Below are 19,397 nucleotides of genomic sequence, written 5' to 3'. Positions count from 1 at the left end.
CCCACAGGAGGTGCAAACTGAGGGCGCTGGATTTAAGGAATACTGGCCAGAACTTCTGGAGCATGTGGTCTGGAGCCAGAGCCCATGTGTACTCAAGCTCATTGATGGCACCCGTGGTTGAGGACATTTCAAGGACAAAGCAGCCCTTGGCTCCCTTGGAGGTATTCATAGAAATTTGTTTCAAGAAAAAGACCCTGGATGAATTCCTCGCCTACCTCATCAGGTGGGTGGAGCAGAGAAAAGGCTCCATACACCTGTGCTGTAAGAAGCTGAAGATTGTTTCAATGCCCAAGGAAAATATTAAGAAAGTTCTGAGTATAGTACAGCTGGACTGTGTACAGGAGGTGGAAGTGAATTGCACCTGGAAGCTGTCCACCCTGGCCATGTATGCGCCTCACCTGGGCAAGATGAGGAATGTTCAGAGACTCCTTCTCTCCCCCATTCATGTGTCTGCCTTCAAGGAGCAAGACCATCAATATCTTCTACAGTTTGCCTCTCAGATCCTCAGGCTGCAGTACCTCCGGGATCTCCATATGGAATCCCCATCCTTCCTCGAAGGTCGCCTGAACCAGATGTTCAGGTGAGGGTAGCACCACTGGCTGAGTAACAGTGAACACAATACTAGAATACCAAATGCATTGTCTAATTTGCTGCTCTACCATGAAGTGTGGTATCACATAAGCACAGTAATCAAGGTGTGGGACCAACTAGTACAGAAGCTCTGGAAAGTGACACCATGCTAGAAAGGTATAAATTAAGGGGTATAGATCTAGTGAAGTTGTGTATATGATTTCTTCTTTGGGAAGAGATATCTGTGATCAGATGACTTAGGTAAATAGGTAAGTGAAGGGGGCATTGAAGAGGAAAAACCACATCAGACCTGAGCATTTCTAAATAGAAACCCTGTGGTCACCAACTTATGACTACAGTGAGCCTGTCTTAAAGCCCCAGGCTGAAAAAGTTTGTCTGTGTTGCATATAAGGTAATTAATATATGGAAATGCAAGATTCTGGAGATGATGGTAATGAAGCAGAGCCAAAAAGATAATAAAAACTGATAGAAGGTTTGTAGATGATGCAGGGATGTAAGTGAGCCCCTGAAGACTGGCAACCCCAGTGGATGTTGTGGGATCTTGGCCAGGTTGGTTGTTTCTACATGTCTTCCAACAGCCTCACCTGGGCAGAGATATAGGCATCTGGAGCCCAAGCATGGATTGAAGGAATCTGAGTTGAAATCTTTTTTATCTCATCTCCCAGTACTAAAATTCAGTGGTGTCCATACTTGATTGTGACTCTGTGTCAGGCTCTCCTCTGAGCATGTTCTAGAGTATTCCATTATCTTCATTCGTCCTCCTAAGAAAGTGGAGTATGTTGTACTTTGCTTGACAGATGAGAAAAGAGAGCTTTCAAGGTTCTATGTACTTGACCCAGTCACACAAAGAATATGGCAGGACTCAGCCTAAAATGAGAGTGGGCATTCTGGATATTGAGCTTTACCAGATGGTACTAATGACCTAGGTTTTGGGACAGTCACTGACCTCACACCTGAGGTCACCTGTCAGTCTGGTTTCCCGGACCTAATTGCTTGTTTTTTCTTTTTTTTTCCAGGTGCCTGAAGACCCCCTTGGACAACCTCTCAATAACCAACTGCCTGCTTACAGAATCAGACTTGACGCATCTCTTCCAGTGTCCAAACATTAGTCATCTAAAGGGCCTGAATCTTAGTGGTGTTACCCTGACCAACTTTAGTCCTGAGCTCCTCCAAGTTCTGCTGGAGAAAGTTGCAGCCACTCTTCAGGAATTGGACTTAAACCTGTGTGGGATCATGGACTCCCAACTCGAGGCCATCCTGCCTGCCCTGAGCCACTGTTCCCAACTCAGGGTCTTCAGCATGTGTGGGAACCTCCTCTCCATGGCTGTCATGGAGAGGCTCCTGCGTCATACTGATGGGCTGCCTGGTTTAAATCTAGAGCTTTATCCTGCCCCTCGGGAGAGTTACAGCTCTCAGGGTGTTCTCCACCAGGAGAGACTTGCCCTTCTACACGCTGAGCTTTTGGAGATTCTTAGAGACTTAGGACATCCCAGGACCATTTGGATTAGCCCCAGCCCCTGTCCTCACTGTGGCATTGACATATGTGATCACATAAGTCCCAGTATATAATGATGTAATACCCTGCCTAGTTGGTTGCTTCTATCAAAAGCTTTCTTCTGAACCCTTGGAAACTGAAATCTAGGACATAGGTACATTATGAAGGGAAAACACACCCATGGTTTCTGTTATGTGCTCAGTGTGACTGGGAAAAGGAAAGGTGATCCAGCAGGGGTGCACGATTCCAGAAGGATATGTTGATTTGGGAAGCTGATGGGACTTTTAGACATGTGTTTATAGAGTCAAATATGAACCTAAATTTCTGGAGGAGGATTCAGTTTGAGACACACATGTTTGAGTTATCCTTGGATGGACAGTTGTAGAAATGTTCAGAAATAAAGAGATCTTCAGTGTAAATGGATAGATGCCCTCCATGATATATTATCCTGTTTTCTGTGTTTACATCTCAGGAATCTTCAGTTACTGATGGGGGGGAAAAAAAAGTCATTCAGTTATCTATGATCTGAAATTCTATCATTCCCCAGTTCTTTTATTCTTCTCGGTTATATCTTACCTCCTTACTTATTTCTGTGACTGTTCAGTGGGTTAACACAAATAAAAAAGGGAACATACTCAGTAGTCAGTGAGCCATTGCAGTGAGAGATTAGCCAGCCTCTCTGGTCCACAACAACCCATGCCTGTCATGGGTGGGAACTGGTCCTTCTTGAATTTATCTAGTTGTGGCTGGAAAAGACATGCAAATTCCTACCAAAAAATACTAAAATCAGACAGGCATGGAACATGGTTTTATTATGTTTATACCACATTTAAAAATTATAACTTTTAGAGGCTAGTTCATGTCAATAAGACATTCACTTCATCCCCCTAACACCTCCTGGTCCTTCTTATTGAGGAAGACTAATATAGCATGATTTGACATCAGCATATCAGGATGTATAATATAATAGCTGTAATATACAGCATATAACTTATAGTCGGCCATCTGCATCCTCAGCCCTGCACCCTCAGATTCAACCAGCTCCAGATCTGGTAATAGCATATTTATTAAAATTCCCTGGATCTCCTGTTTTAGTAGTCTATTATGATGCTGGAAATATTTCCCTTGTTCGTTCTTCTCTTATCTAGAGTTGCACTATTACAAACATTCTCTGTAGAGTTATGTATATGATTGATGGCCTCAAGATGTTTAGCTATGTCAGATGCCTGGTTTCACATTGGGTAGTGCAGGAGACAATAATTTTATAAAGTAGATGGGATATAAGTTATACAGCTAGTTACATTTATAAATTTGTAGTACAGTGGAGAGAGGCACAAGACAAAAGTAATTTGAAAACAAGTAAGAACAAATTAAACCATGATTAATATAATGAGTTTTAATCTGGTTGCAATAAATCATCAAGTCCACAGGGGAGCCATCTGGAGAAGCCAAATTCTGGGGAAATCATGTAGAGAGAAAAAGATTAAATGCTTCATCTTTGTTTACAAAGGTATACTTTATCAACTTGTTGCAGGACTTAGAGAAAGAAGAAAGGTTTTGTGGAAAATGAAGATTAATATTAGCATCTGTAAGAACCATTAGGTGAAGTTGAGACCGTAAATAAATCTTTCCAAACCGATTTTTGTTTGTTTCATTTGTTTTAAACTAAGGGACATCTTAGGTTAGTCATTACATATATGTATTTTTTTTAAATCCAATTTCTAATTTTTTAATAGATATCAATAAATTAGCTCTTTATAAAAGTTTTCCAAATTTTTCCAATTTAGAAATTTCTCCAATTTAAGGATTTATTGATGAGTAGTATTGATTTTTTTTTCAGACAAAAAGTTTCTCATTTTATTTTATTTTGTAAATGTCTATAAAGCACTAACTACAGGCAATATTGTAAGTAATTTACAAATATCAACCCATCAACTTTCATAACAAAACCCTGTGAAATAGGGACTATTACTAGCACTATTTTTATTTTTTTAATTGTTTAAATTATTTTATTTTTGGGAGGATGCTGGGCAGGGAAAGTGAAATGGACCCCCGCTTATATGGACTGGAGGAGCTTTGTGGAGGCTGAGGGGAGACTGTGGCTCCACAGGCGTGCACATGCCCAGTAGTGACCCAGCCTGGTGAATCCGAGCCTTATTTTTTAAATTTTTTTCTTTCTTTTTTTTTTAATTGAAGTATAATTGACTGACATTATAATATTAGTTTCAGGTGTACAACATAGTGATTCGATATTTTTGTACATTGCAAAGTGATCGCCCCAATCAGTCCAGTTATCATCTGTCACCATACAAAGTTATTACAATATTATTGACTATATTCCCTATGCTATGACCTATTTATTTTTATTTATTTATTTATTTATTTTTTAACATCTTTATTGGAGTATAATTGCTTTACAATGGTGTGTTTGTTTCTGCTTTATAACAAAGTGAATCAGTTATACATATACATATGTTCCCATATCTCTTCCCTCTTTCATTTCCCTCCCTCCCACCCTCCCTATCCCACCCCTCTAGGTGGTCACAAAGCACCGAGCTGATCTCCCTGTGCTATGCAGCTGCTTCCCACTAGCTAACTATTTTACGTTTGGTAGTGTATATATATCCATGCCACTCTCTCACTTTGTCCCAGCTTATCCTTCCCCCTCCCCATATCCTCAAGTCCATTCTCTAGTAGGTCTGTTTCTTTATTCCCGCCTTGCCCATGGGTTCTTCATGATTTTTTTTTTCTTAGATTCCATATATATGTGTTAGCATATGGTATTTGTTTTTCTCTTTCTGACTTACTTCACTTTGTATGACAGACTCTAGGTCCATCCACCTCACTACAAATAACTCCATTTCATTTCTTTTTATGGCTGAGAAATATTCCATTTTATATATGTGCCACATCTTCTTTATCCATTCATCTGTTGATGGACACTTAGGTTGCTTCCATGTCCTGGCTATTGTAAATAGAGTTGCAATGAACATTGTGGTACATGACTCTTTTTGAATTATGGTTTCCTCAGGGTATATGCCCAGTAGTGGGATTGCTGGGTCATATGGTAGTTCTATTTTTAGTTTTTTAAGGAACCTCCATACTGTTCTCCATAGTGGCTGTATCAATTTACATTCCCACCAACAGTGCAAGAGGGTTCCCTTTTCTCCACACTCTCTCCAGCATTTACTGTTTGTAGATTTTTTGATGATGGCCATTCTGACTGGTGTGAGATGACATCTCATTGTAGTTTTGATTTGCATTTCTCTAATGATTAATGATGTTGATCATTCTTTCATGTGTTTGTTGGCAATCTGTATATCTTCTTTGGAGAAATGTCTATTTAGGCCTTCTGCTCATTTTTGGATTGGGTTGTTTGTTTTTTTGATATTGAGCTGCATGAGCTGCTTGTAAATTTTGGAGATTAATCCTTTGTCAGTTGCTTCATTTGCAAATATTTTCTCCCATTCTGAGGGTTGTATTTCGTCTTGTTTCATTAGGTCCCATTTGTTTATTTCTGTTTTTATTTCCATTTCTCTAGGACGTGGGGCAAAAAGGATCTTGCTGTGATTTATGTCATAGAGTGTTCTGCCTATGTTTTCCTCTAAGAGTTTTATAGCGTCTGGCCTTACATTTAGGTCTTTAATCCATTTTGAGTTTATTTTTGTGTATGGTGTTAGGGAGTGTTCTAATTTCATACTTTTACATGTACCTGTCCAGTTTTCCCAGCACCACTTATTGAAGAGGCTGTCTTTTCTCCATTGTATATTCTACCTTCCTCTATCAAAGATAAGGTGACCATATGTACGTGGGTTTATCTCTGGGCTTTCTATCCTGTTCTATTGATCTATATTTCTGTTTCTGTGCCAGTACCATACTGTATTGATTACTGTAGCTTTGTAGTATAGTCTGAAGTCAGGGAGCCTGATTCCTCCAGCTCCATTTTTCTTTCTCAAGATTGCTTTGGCTATTTGGGGTCTTTTGTGTTTCCATACAAATTGTGCAATTTTTTGCTCTAGTTCTGTGAAAAATGCCAGTGGTAGTTTGATAGGGATTGCATTGAATCTGTAGATTGCTTTGGGTAGTAGAGTCATTTTCACAATGTTGATTCTTCCAATCCAAGAACATGGTATATCTCTCCATCTATTTGTGTCATCTTTAATTTCTTTCAACAGTGTCTTATAATTTTCTGCATACAGGTCTTTGTCTCCTTAGGTAGGATTATTCCTAGGTATTTTATTCTTTTTGTTGCAATGGTAAATGGGAGTGTTTTCTTAATTTCACTTTCAGATTTTTCATCATTAGTGTATAGGAATGCAAGAGAATTCTGTACATTAATTTTGTATCTTGCTACTTTACCAAATTCATTGATTAGCTCTAGGAGTTTTCTGGTAGCATCTTTAGGATTCTCTATGTATAGTATCATGTCACCTGCAAACACTGACAGCTTTACTTCTTCTTTTCCAATTTGTATTCCTTTTATTTCTTTTTCTTCTCTGATTGCTGAGGCTAAAACTTCCAAAACTATGTTGAATAATAGTGGTGAGAGTGGGCAACCTTGTCTTGTTCCTGATCTTAGTGGAAATGGTTTCAGTTTTTCACCATTGAGGACGATGTTGGCTGTGGGTTTGTCATATATGGTCTTTATTATGTTGAGGTAAGTTCCCTCTATGCCTACTTTCTGGAGGGTTTTTATCATAAATGGGTGTTGAATTTTGTCAAAAGCTTTCTCTGCGTCTATTGAGATGATCATATGGGTTTTCTCCTTCAATTTGTTAATATGGTGTATCACATTGATTGATTTGCGTATAGTGAAGCATCCTTTGCATTCTTGGGATAAACCCCACTTGATCATGGTGTATGATCCTTTTAATGTGCTGTTGGATTCTGTTTGCTAGTATTTTGTTGAGGATTTTTGCATCTATGTTCATCAGTGATATTGGTCTGTAGTTTTCTTTTTTTGTGACGTCTTTGTCTGGTTTTGGTATCAGGGTGATGGTGGCCTCATAGAATGAGTTTGGGAGTGTTCCTCCCTCTGCTATATTTTGGAAGAGTTTGAGAAGGATAGGTGTTAGCTCTTCTCTAAATGTTTGATAGAATTCGCCTGTGAAGCCATCTGGTCCTGGGCTTTTGTTTGTTGGAAGATTTTTAATCACAGTTTCAACTTCAGTGCTTGTGATTGGTCTGTTCATATTTTCTATTTCTTCCTGGTTCAGTCTTGGAAGGTTGTGCATTTCTAAGAATTTGTCCATTTCTTCCAGATTGTCCATTTTATTGGCATAGAGTTGCTTGTAGTAATCTCTCATGATCCTTTGTATTTCTGCAGTGTCAGTTGTTACTTCTCTGTTTTCATTTCTAATTCTATTGATTTGAGTCTTCTCCCTTTTTTTCTTGATGAGTCTGGCTAATGGTTTATCAATGTTGTTTGTCTTTTCAAAGAACCAGCTTTTAGTTTTATTGATCTTCGCTATTGTTACCTTTATTTCTTTTTCATTTATTTCTGATCTGATCTTTATGATTTCTTTCCTTCTGCTAACTTTGGGGTTTCTTTGTTTTTCTTTCTCTAATTGCTTTTGGTGTAAGGTTAGGTTGTTTATTTGAGATGTTTCTTGTTTCTTGAGGTAGGATTGTGTTGCTATAAAATTCCCTCTTAGAACTGCTTTTGCTGCATCCCATAGGTTTTGGGTCGTCGTGTTTTCATTGTCATTTGTTTCTAGATATTTTTTGATTTCCTCTTTGATTTCTTCAGTGATCTCTTGGTTATTAAGTAGTGTATTGTTTAGCCTCCATGTGTTTATATTTTTTACAGATTTTTTCCTGTAATTGATATCTAGTCTCATAGCGTTGTGGTCGGAAAAGATACTTGACATGATTTCAATTTTCTTAAATCTACCAAGGCTTGATTTGTGACCCAAGATATGATCTATTCTGGAGAATGTTCCATGAGCACTTGAGAAGAATGTGTATTCTGTTGTTTTTGGATAGAATGTCCTATAATTATCAATTAAGTCCATCTTGTTTAATGTATCATTTAAAGCTTGTGTTTCCTTATTTACTTTCATTTTGGATGATCTGTCCATTGGTGAAAGTGGGGTGTTATAGTACCCTACTATGATTGTGTTACTTTCGATTTCCCCTTTTATGGCTGTTAGTATTTGCCTTATGTATTGAGGTGCTCCTATGTGGGGTGCATAAATATTTACAATCGTTATATCTTCTTCTTGGATCGATCCCTTGATCATTATGTAGTGTCCTTCTTTGTCTCTTGTAATAGTCTTTACTTTAAAGTCTATTTTGTCTGATATGAGAATTGCTACTCCAGATTTCTTTTGATTTCCATTTGCATAGGATATCTTTTTCCATCCCCTCACCTTCAGTCTGTATGTATCCCTAGGTCTGAAGTGGGTCTGTTTTAGACAGCATATATACGGGTCTTGTTTTTGTATCCATTCAGCCAGTCTATGTCTTTTGGTTGGAGCATTTAATCCATTTACATGTAAGGTAATTATCAATATGTATGTTCCTATGACCATTTTCTTAATTGTTTTGGGTTTGTTATTGTAGGTCTTTTCCTTCTCTTGTGTTTCCTGCTAGAGAAGTTCCTTTAGCATTTGTTGTAAAGCTGGTTTGGTGGTGCTGAATTCTCTTAGCTTTTGTTTGTCTGTAAAGGTTTTAATTTCTCCATCAAATCTGAATGAGATCCTTGCTGGGTAGTGTAATCTTGGTTGTTGGTTTCTGTCCTTCATCACTTTAAATATGTCCTTTCACTCCCTTCTGGCTTGCAGAGTTTCTGCCGAAAGATCAGCTGTTAACCTTATGGGGATTCCCTTCTGTGTTATTTGTTGTTTTCCCCTTGCTGCTTTTAATACTTTTTCTTTGTATTTAATTTTTGATAGCTTGATTAATATGTGTCTTGGCGTATTTATCCTTGGGTTTATCTTGTATGGGACTCTCTGTGCTTCCAGGACTTGATTAACTATTTCCTTTCCCATATTAGGGAAGTTTTCAACTATAATCTCTTCAAATATTTCCTCAGTCCCTTTCTATTTCTCTTCTTTTTCTGGGACCCCTATAATTCGAATGTTGGTGTGTTTAATGTTGTCCCAGAGGTCTCTGAGACTGTCCTCAGTTCTTTTCATTCTTTTTTCTTTATTCTGCTCTGCAGTAGTTATTTCCACTATTTTATCTTCCACGTCACTTATCCTTCTGCCTCGTTATTTTGCTACTGATCCATTCTAGAGAATTTTTAATTTCATTTATTGTGTTGTTCATCATTGTTTTTTTGCTATTTAGTTCTTCTAGGTCCTCATTAAATGTTTCTTCTATTTTCCCCATTCTATTTCCAAGATTTTGGATCATCTTTACTATCATTATTCTGAATTCTTTTTCAGGTAGACTGCCTATTTCCTCTTCATTTGTTAGGTGTGGTGGGTTTTTGCCTTGCTCCTTCATCTGCTGTGTGTTTTTCTGTCTTCTCATTTTGCTTAACTTACTGTGTTTGGGGTCTCCTTTTTGCAGGCTGCTGATTTGTAGTTCCCATTGTTTTTGGTATCTGTCCCCAGTGGCTAAGGTTGGTTCAGTGGGTTGTGTATGCTTCCTGGTGGAAGGGACTAGTGCCTGTGTTCTGGTGAATGAGGCTGGATCTTGTCTTTCTGGTGGGCAGGTCCACATCTGGTGGTGTGTTTTGGGGTGTCTGTGGCCTTATTATGATTTTATGCAGCCTCTCTGCTAATGGATGGGGTTGTATTCCTGTCTTGTTAGTTGTTTGGCATAGGGTGTCCAGCACTGTAGCTTGGTGGTCGTTGAGTGAAGCTGGGTCTTGGAGTTGAGGTGGAGATCTCTGGGAGATTTTTGTGGTTTGATATTACATGGAGCTGGGAGGTCTCTTGTGGACCAGTGTCATGAAGTTGGCTCTCCCACCTCAGAGGCACAGCCCTGATGCCTGGCTGGAGCACCAAAAGCCTTTCATCCACACAGCTCAGAATAAAAGGGAGAAAAAATAGAAAGAAAGAAAGAAAGAAGATAAAATAAAGTAAAGTAAAATAAAATAAAATAAATTATTAAAATAAAAAATAATTATTAAGGAATAAATTTTTAAAAGTTAAAAAAAAAGAAAAAGAAAAACGGACAGACAGAACCCTAGGACAAATGGTAATAGCAAAGCTATATAGACAAAATCACACAGAGAAGCATACACATACACACTCAGAAAAAGAGAAAAAGGGAAAAATATATATATATATCTTTGCTCCCAAAGTCCACCTCCTCAATTTGGGATGATTCGTTGTCTATTCAGGTATTCAGTAGATGCAGGTGCATCAAGTTGTTTGTGGAGCTTTAATCCGCTGCTTCTGAGGCTGCTGGGAGAAATTTCCCTTTCTCTTCTTTATTGGCCCAGCTCCCGGGGTTCAGCTTTGGATTTGGAGCCGCCTCTGCGTGTAGGTCGCCTAAGGCATCTGTTATTCGCCCAGACAGGACGGGGTTAAAGGAGCAGCTGCTTCGGGGGCTCTGGCTCGCTCAGGCGGGGGGAGGGAGCGGTACGGAGGAGGCGGGGCGAGCCTGCGGCGTCAGAGGCGTCGTGACATTGCAGCAGTCCGAGGTGCGCCGTGCGTTCTCCCGGTGAAGTTGTCCCTGGATCATGGGACCCTGGCAGTGGCGGGCTGCACAGGCTCCCGGGAGGGGCGGTGTGGAGAGTGACCTGTGCTCGCACACAGGCTTCTTGGCGGCGGCAGTAGCAGCCGTAGCGTCTCCTGCCTGTCTCTGGGGTCCGTGCTGATCGCCGCGGCTCGCGCCCGTCTCTGGAGCGCCTTTAAGTGGCGCTCTGAATCCCCTCTCCTCACGCACCAGGAAACATAGAGGCAAGAAAAAGTCTCTTGCCTCTTCGGCAGCTGCAGACTTTTTCCCAGACTCCCTCCTGGCTAGCCTTGGCGCACTAGCCCCTTCAGGCTGTGTTCACGCCGCCAACCCCAGTCCTCTCCCTGCGATCCGACCGCAGCCCGAGCCTCAGCTCCCAGCCCCGCCCGCCCCGGCGGCTGAGCAGACAAGCCCCTTGGGCTGGTGAGTGCTGCTCGGCGCCGAGCCTCTGTGCGGGAATCTCTCCGCTTTGCCCTCCGCACCCCTGTGGCTGCACTCTCCTCTGTGGCTCCGAAGCTTCCCCCCTCTGCCACCCGCAGTCTCCGCCCGCGAAGGGGCTCCTAGTGTGTGGAAACCTTTCCTCCTTCACAGCTCCCTCCCACTGGTGCAGGTCCCGTCCCTATTCTTTTGTCTCTGTTTTTCTGTTTTCTTTTGTCCTACCCAAGTACGTGGGGTGTTTCTTGCCTTTTGCGAGGGCTGAGGTCTTCTGCCAGCATTCAGTGGGTGTTCTGTAGGAGCAGTTCCACGTGTAGATGTATTTCTGATGTATTTGTGGGGAGGAAGGGGATCTCCGCGTCTTACTCTTCCACCATCTTGAAGCTCCCTCCAGTAGTACTGATATTTTAATAGCAATTTAAAGAAGTAAGATGCACGAGTAGTCCCCTGAAGACAATGCAAAGGATGTAGCCTTCACAAGGTCTAGAACGTTTACTCCTAAAAATAGTCTAAGAAAGTAAAAAGTCTTTGTTGTGTAGGTGGATGAAACAAAGGTTAAGATGACAAAGGCCTCTGAAAGTTGGCACAGCCAATAATGCTGCTCAGAATCCCAGTCTATTTGACCGGTTGTCAGATGTACACAATATGTGTACCTTTTGGATGGCAGAGACCAAGCTCTCAAAACCCAGAGGAAAAAAAAAACACCTAAGAAAATCAGATAGAACATTTACCTCTCAAAGAAATGGGGAGATAAAAGCAACTTACTCCTAGAAGGGCTTTTGTTTCTGTAACTTTAGGATTCTGAAAAGATATTTTATCAAGCTGGCTTTTCCTGACTGTGTGTGCAAAACTATCAAATTTGGAATGTCAAAAGAACCCCATTTGGTCATCTAAAATTGAGATCTCCCTTAATATAATTTCCCCAAGTAAGTAGTTGCTTGCAAGTGTAAGCTCCATGCATATTATAAGTGAATCAGGCTCGGGTGTTAGTCGGAGGTTGGCTTTCTAACACCCCTCATTTCTCTAATTGAGAGACTTTGTTTCCCATTTTAAAGTTGAATTTGTTGGGAATAAAATTTACTAAAGAAATTGTGTGGTGAGACAGTGTGCCGCTTGTGAGCTTACCTCCTGTAGGTGTCACTGTAGAGTGATTTCAACTGTCTTATGTGTCTTTGTTTCTCCCTCTGGCCATCTAAAACCACTGTGGGAGCTCAGATCACTGAATGGTTGATTCATATGCATGATCTGAGGATGAGCAAGTCTTTTAATTAATGAATGGTTTTCCCTATGGGACCACTGCACAGTATGAGGACTCTGCCTCCACCACTCCCACAAATTTTTCAGTTTCCAGAGAAAGCTGCGACTGAGTGGGAGGAATCTAGTCCCTCTTATTCAGAGCAAGTCTCTCATGTCATATTTTCACTTTTATCCCTACAAATTCTGTTAACACCAGGGAAATATGGAAATTAACTCGTTATCTCAAAAAGATTTCTGGAACCTCATATTCAATGCTGCATTATTTACAATAACCAAGATATGGAAACAACCTAAGTGCCCATCAATGGATGATGGAGAAAATGTGATATATTAATATAGAGGAATATTACTCAGCTATAAAAAAGTAAGAAATCCTGCCATTTGCATCAACATGGATGGACCTTGAGGGCTTTATGCTAAGGGAAATAAGTCAGAGAAAGACAAAAACTGTAAGATCTCACTTATATGTAAAATCTAAGAAAAATAGAATCATAGATACAGAGAACAGATTGGTGGTTGCCAGAGGCAGGATGGGAGGATGTAGGAAATAAATGAAGGTGGTCAAAAGATACCAACTTCCAGTTATTAAAAAAATAAGTCATGGGGATATACTGTATATAGTACTCTATAGTGTGTTTGACAGTTGCTAAGAGAGTAGATCTTAAAAGTTTTCATCAGGAGAAAGAAAAGTTTTGTAACTATATGAGGTTATGGATGTTAAGTAAATTAATGGTGGTAATCATTTTGCAATATATACATATATCAAATCATTATGTTGTAACCCGAAGAGGAAAAAATCATGTTTTTTTCTGCTCCACCTTTGAGAACAATGGTTCGTTTCTTCAGATGCCAGCATTTCAATTTTAAATTTATTTTATTTATTTATTTATGGCTGTGTTGGGTCTTCGTTTCTGTGCGAGGGCTTTCTCTAGTTGCAGCAAGCGGGAGCCACTCCTCATCGCGATGCGCGGGCCTCTCACTATCTCGGCCTCTCTTGTTGCGGAGCACAGGCTCCAGACGCGCAGGCTCAGTCGTTGTGGTACACGGGCCCAGCCGCTCTGCGGCATGTGGGATCCTCCCAGACCAGGGCTCGAACCCATGTCCCCTGCATTGGCAGGCAGACTCTCAACCGCTGCGCCACCAGGGAAGCCCAGCATTTCAATTTTAAGATTAATGTTTTTCACTCGTAAAGGGGATCACATTGATCAAAGGCTTTCTCTGTACATACATGACTGACCAAAAAAAAAAATCTTTGAAGAACGTATGTACAATAGTAACAGGTCAATATGATACACAAATTCTTTGTCACAAAAATGTATAAAACTGCATCTTACCTCCTGAGCAATGGAAGAGTTCTCAGAGCTTCTGAGAATCTGTTTTCTGGTTATAATCCTCAGTTTGGCTGAAATAAAAATCTCTTTTCTTTCTTCTTAGTTTGTTTGTTATTTGACTTATTGTCAACATCTTCTTAGCATAGTTGGCAGGATATCACAGACACCCACCAGAGGATACCTGGAGTCTACCCCAAATCGGCACTTGGTGTCAGCATGGGACCTTTGGGCTCCAGTGGCTTCTTCATACTCCTCAGGTGCTTTGGTGAGTTCTCCTGATACCTGTTTTAAATGACATCCTGAATTTCATTTGAAATGTTTTTTGCTTTAACTTGGAATCTTAAGAGACACCTATGAATTTCCCAAAATGGGGACCTAGGAGGATCTGGGTAGGAAGCCTACAGAAACATAAAATCTTTTTTAATTTTGGCTTAAATTGAAAACAAATTATCATACGGTCAGAACAAACTATTTGCTATTGAAATAAGAGACTGTACCTGCTCAGCTCCAAAGAAAATGTGACATCTGCCCCTTCTGGCCACAAGGCATTCTCAGGCAATTGAGAACCTAGCTCTGAAGTGTCTGAGGATCAATCTCATGACATTTAACAGTCCCACAGAGGATCCCGCTACAATCATTAAGTAAATTCTGCTTGCCACGGGACATAAAAATGCTGATCACCTAGTGTCCCAGGCACCCATGGCAGTTTTAGACTGTCAGAGGGAGAAAAGAAGACAATTAAGACAGTTGAGCTGAACCAAAAGTAACTCATTGTGAGCTAGATTCAGAAGCAGCACATAGCCAATCCATCACATTTTCCTAGAAATTTGTTCAGATCATATTTCATATCTGAATTAGACTACCAAATGAATAACGGGAACCTGTGCCTTGAAAGCCAAACAGCTCCCAGAGGGATAGCCACCTATGGAAACACCAGGTAATTTTAGATATAATACTTACGGAACAGACACTTGCAAGTATTTAACTAAATGGGAAAATCTGACCAAAGATAACTTTTCCCTGAGATGGCCAAAATTGGACATTTCTGATTTATCTGAATTGATTTATTTGCATGATCAATTAAAAAAAGCCAGCTATAAAATCAAACAACCAAAATGGGAGGTATATTTTAATTGTTACCTGGAAGCCTCAATAAGGGAATAATAAAATGGCTTCCTTGCAAGAAACAAAGTGAAAATTTTTAGAAATGGTGGCTAAATTAGAAAAAGCCTCAGATCCAATGTTTCTTTTCTACAACTTTATCCTCAACCTCCTTCTCAGGCTTCTTTATATCCTCTCCTCTATGAGTTCCCCAGCCCTGACCTTCCTGCCCTCCCTCCCACCAAGAGAAAAAAAAATAATTGGGTCCACTGTAGAAAATGAAAGGAATTCCAAGGTAATGGCAGCTCCCTTAAAGGGCACAAGCAGAGGGGAGAACTGCCATTACTTATATCCTTTGGACAAGGACAGGACTTAGGAAATTAACTAAGGATTTTCCAAATCCTTTACATGATCCTTTAGATTTTGCTAAGGAATTTGATCTTACATTAAGAACTCAGGAGCCTGGATATTCAGACTTGTACCAGCTCATTGAGCAAAAGAATGGCTCCAAGACGTAAACTGAAAGACACCTATGAAGGATTTTTATAAACATGAGGCTACAGATCACCAGAAATTTATATAAAGCCCAAGACTTATATCAGGCTATCCCCAAAATTTTCCCTCAGAAAATAGATTGGGCCAAGGTCCATCAACACAATCAGAGGCCAGGAGAAACTATTTTTGATTATTTTAAAAGGTTTGAAAAGACATACAAACAGCACTCTGGCATTGATCCAGAGAATTCCTTGAACCATCAGAATGATCCAATATTAAAGTCCATTGTTCTAGAAGGATTAGATGAAGAATTGTCCAGATTAGTTAAAAGACATGAACTTTATGGGACTTCCCTGGTGGTCCAGTGGTAAAGAATCCACCTTCCAATGCAGGGGAGGTGGGTTCGACCCCTGGTCGGGGAACTAAGATCCCACATGCTGCAGGGCAACTGAGCCCACGTGCCACAACTATTCAGCCTGTGCCCTACAGCTAGAGAGAGAAAACCTCACACCATGACTAGAGAGAAACCTGAGCACTCCAACGAAGAGACCACGCACCGTAAGGAGAGATCCCACACGCCTCAACAGATATCCCGTGTGCCGCAACTATGACCCGATGCAGCCAAAAAAAGAAAAGAAAAGAAACAAAATAATAAAAAATAAAAGACATGAACTTTATTGTACTACCGTGCATACTAATGCCCTTATCACAATTGCTGGCAAATTTCTAAAACCTTACAGAAATGAGAAGATGAAAGAACTGCCAAAATTATGAATGTACAGATACAGCAGTTTGGGGGCCTTCCAAAACTAACCTGCCCAAGTTCCAGCCGGGCTTGAGAGGAGTGCACCTGTTTTATTGCGAGAGACCTGGACATTTAAAAAGAGTTTGCCACAAATTCAAGCGAGACTTTAAACAGGCAAAATTAAAAAGGAATCAGAACCCTTTGAGGATTGTGAGAGGGCATTCCCCTGTTCTTCATGAATACCTTAGGGGAAATTGAAATAACAACTAGAGTAGAAACTTTTAAAGCTCTTGTAGACAAGGAGGATACATTATCTGTTTTTAACCCTTCCCTTATTCATTGCCCTCTCCCTCAGAATAATCAATCTGTTCAAATTATAGGGGTTTAAAATTTTTCTATGCAGGTTTTAAAATCAGAGTTAATAACTTTTCAGCTAGGAACTATCACAGAAAGACACGTGTTCCTTTTGGTGAAATGTGTTCCAATTCATTTCTTAGGAAAAGTAGTTTTAGAGGCATTTAATAAGGTGAAATGATTTTAGATTTAGAAGATGTAGGTGCAGATCAGAAGAGAATTACTGATAAATCGATGGTTATGAAAATGAAAATTCAGACAAATCAAGAGGAAGTTAATGATTTACTGTTACAAATGCCTGAGGAATTATGGTCACCTTCTTTCATCAGGTACTGGGAAAACTAAAATAGCTATTCTTATTAAAGTAACTATTGATAATTCCAAGCCTCTACCCAATATCTGACAATAGCCACTCAGACCAGAGGCATTAAGTGAAATAAGACCCATTATTCAGAAATTACTTAAGAAAGACTTATAATTCCTTACACCAGTCCTTGTAATACTCCCATTTTACCAGTAAGAAAGCCAAATGGAAAAGGCTGGAGATTGTTCAGAACCCGAGAGCTATAAATAACATTGTGATCCCTCACCAGCCTGAGATTCCTAATCCTCACCCTCTGCTCTCAGCCATTCCAGCAGATACTTGTTATTTTTCAGTAACAGACCTATGTAGTGCATCATTTAGTACTCCAGTAGAACAAGAAAACAATACATGCAAAGATTGTCAGTGTACCTGTACGGTTATGCCACAAGGCTATACTGAGAGCCCTATTGATTTTTCTCAAACACTTAAAGCTGATTTAGCTGGTGTACACTTTCTTAATGTCTCTGCTTTATTTGAATAGGCAGGTGATTTGTTTTTGTGTTCTAGAACTGAACAGGACTCTCAAAGAGACACTATTCACCTATTTCAACAATTAGCTTCTATGAGGTATAAGGTGTCCAAGGACAAATTACATTTCTACTTATCAATTGTGAAATATTTAGGTCATTTAATATCTAAAGAAGGGTTATTGATTCACTCTGAAAGAATTAAGGGAATCCTAGCTTTCTCATTTCCCAAAACAAACAACAAAGAGGATTTCTAGGTCTAACCAAGTATTGACATAATTGGGTACCAATTTATTCCCTCATTGCCCAAACTATGCATGACTTAGGTCTGACCAACTAGACCCAATTGAAAGGACGATGCAAAGAGAAAAGGTTATAAATGCTTTAAAATCTGCATTAGCCCAGGCTTCAGCATTAGGCCATCCTAATGATAAATTACCATTTTTCCTCTTTGTGCATGAAGATAGAGGAAATGCCCTGGGTGTATTAACTCAGTGGCATTGTGACAACCTCCAACTCATAGGATGTTATAATCCATATGTTTAATTGCTGTATGAGGGCTATATCAATGACATATCTCTTATGCAAAGCTACTGCAGAACTCATAATGGAGTTTACTCTATGTTTCTCGCTCAGTTGAATCTCTTTTCAATTCTCATCATACTCAAAAATATTCTGTGACTTGATTGGCCTCTTATGAAGTATTGTTACTCTCTTCACTCAATATTACTTTGGTTTGTTTTCATAGACTTAACCCCGAAACTTTACTTCCCACAACTCAAGATGACAATAACCATGATTGCATTGTGCTAACTGACTATCTTCTTACTCCTCGGACTGACTTACAGGAAGTTCCATTGCTAATGCTGATTTAAGTCGGTTTACAGATGGATCCTATTTAAAGGATGAGCAGGGACATTATCAAGCTGGGTATGCAATAACTTCCATAGTAGAAATAATCAGAAGTTCTTATTTACTGGACACCAAATTGACCCAAAAAGCTTAATTGATTGCATTAATTAGGGTTTGTCAATTAGTCAAGGATCAACGAGCAAATATTTATACTGACAGCTGCTATACCTTCGGAGTAGCTCAGAATTTTGGAATGCTATGGAAACAGAGAGGATTTCTCATCTTTTCTGGCCAGCCTATAAAGAATGGACAGTTAGTCTCAAAACTATTAAAGTCCATTCAATTGCCCAAACAGCTGGCTATCATTAAAATACCTGGACATTCCAAAAAAAAATATGATTCAACAGAAGCCAAAGGAAATTGATTGGCTGATGCTGCAGCTAAACAAGCTGTCTTAAGCCTTACCTCTGCCCAGTTTAGAAGATGTCCTCTGCTCAGACATAACTGTTATGAAACCGTTAGGAAATTTCCTTTGCAGGCTCAAGGACTTGTTTCAGAAAATGAAAAGTAAACCTGGAAGAAAAAAGGGGGATTTGTCAATCCCATATCACAAATGAGGTTTGGACCAAATAAAAGGCCTATAATACCTATAAATACCCCAATACCCTTACTCCAGCATGTACATTCCTTGACCCATTGGGCACCTGGAAGCAATATATTTGAAGAACTTCTCTCACTATAGCCCATAAGTTTTATGACCCATGTTCTATTTGTCCTAAATGTAATCCTGGTAAACTCCTTCATGGTTCTCAAGGTCACTTTCCCCTCCCCAAGGGACCTTCTGAAGTTTTGCAACTGGACTTTATCTAGGTGCCTTCCTCTCAAAGCTACAAATACATCCTGGTAATGGTATACATGTTTTCACACTAGGTGGAGGCATTTCCTTGCAGATGAGCAATGGCCTTAACATAGGCAAATTACCATTGGAAAGAATATTCCAGTTTGGGGAACTCCTTCAGAGTTGTGTAGTGACCAGGGAACCCATTTTACTGGACAGATTATTTAATCCATTTGTAAGATTTGGCCGAAAATGTAACATTTTCACTGTGCATATCACCCTCAAACCTAAGGCTTAGTAGAAAGGAACAGTAGCACAACTAAAATACAATTGGCTGGATTTTGAGAGGTATTTAATATTCCAGGGCCAAAACCTCTTCCTTTGGTACTCCTTAACCTGAGGTCGACCCCCTTCAATAAACATCAATTGTCTCCTTTT

General features: G+C 39.8%; 1 protein-coding gene across 1 annotated transcript in view; it reads left to right on the top strand.

The window, feature by feature from the left end:
- LOC309658869 (uncharacterized protein) overlaps positions 1-19,397 on the top strand; it is a 39,911-nt gene that overhangs the window by 8,065 nt on the left and 12,449 nt on the right. Inside the window, exons 2-4 of the mRNA XM_082457960.1 lie at positions 8-580; positions 1,608-2,152; positions 14,001-14,008. Coding sequence (XP_082314086.1) covers positions 8-580; positions 1,608-2,152; positions 14,001-14,008 — 1,126 coding nt within the window. The remainder of the gene's footprint in view (positions 1-7; positions 581-1,607; positions 2,153-14,000; positions 14,009-19,397) is intronic.

The sequence above is a fragment of the Balaenoptera physalus genome (assembly GCF_965194825.1).
Source record: "Balaenoptera physalus genome assembly, chromosome: 1".
Lineage (NCBI taxonomy): Eukaryota > Metazoa > Chordata > Mammalia > Artiodactyla > Balaenopteridae > Balaenoptera > Balaenoptera physalus.
Note: the sequence above shows the minus strand (reverse complement) of the source record. Positions and strands in the feature narration are given on the sequence as shown.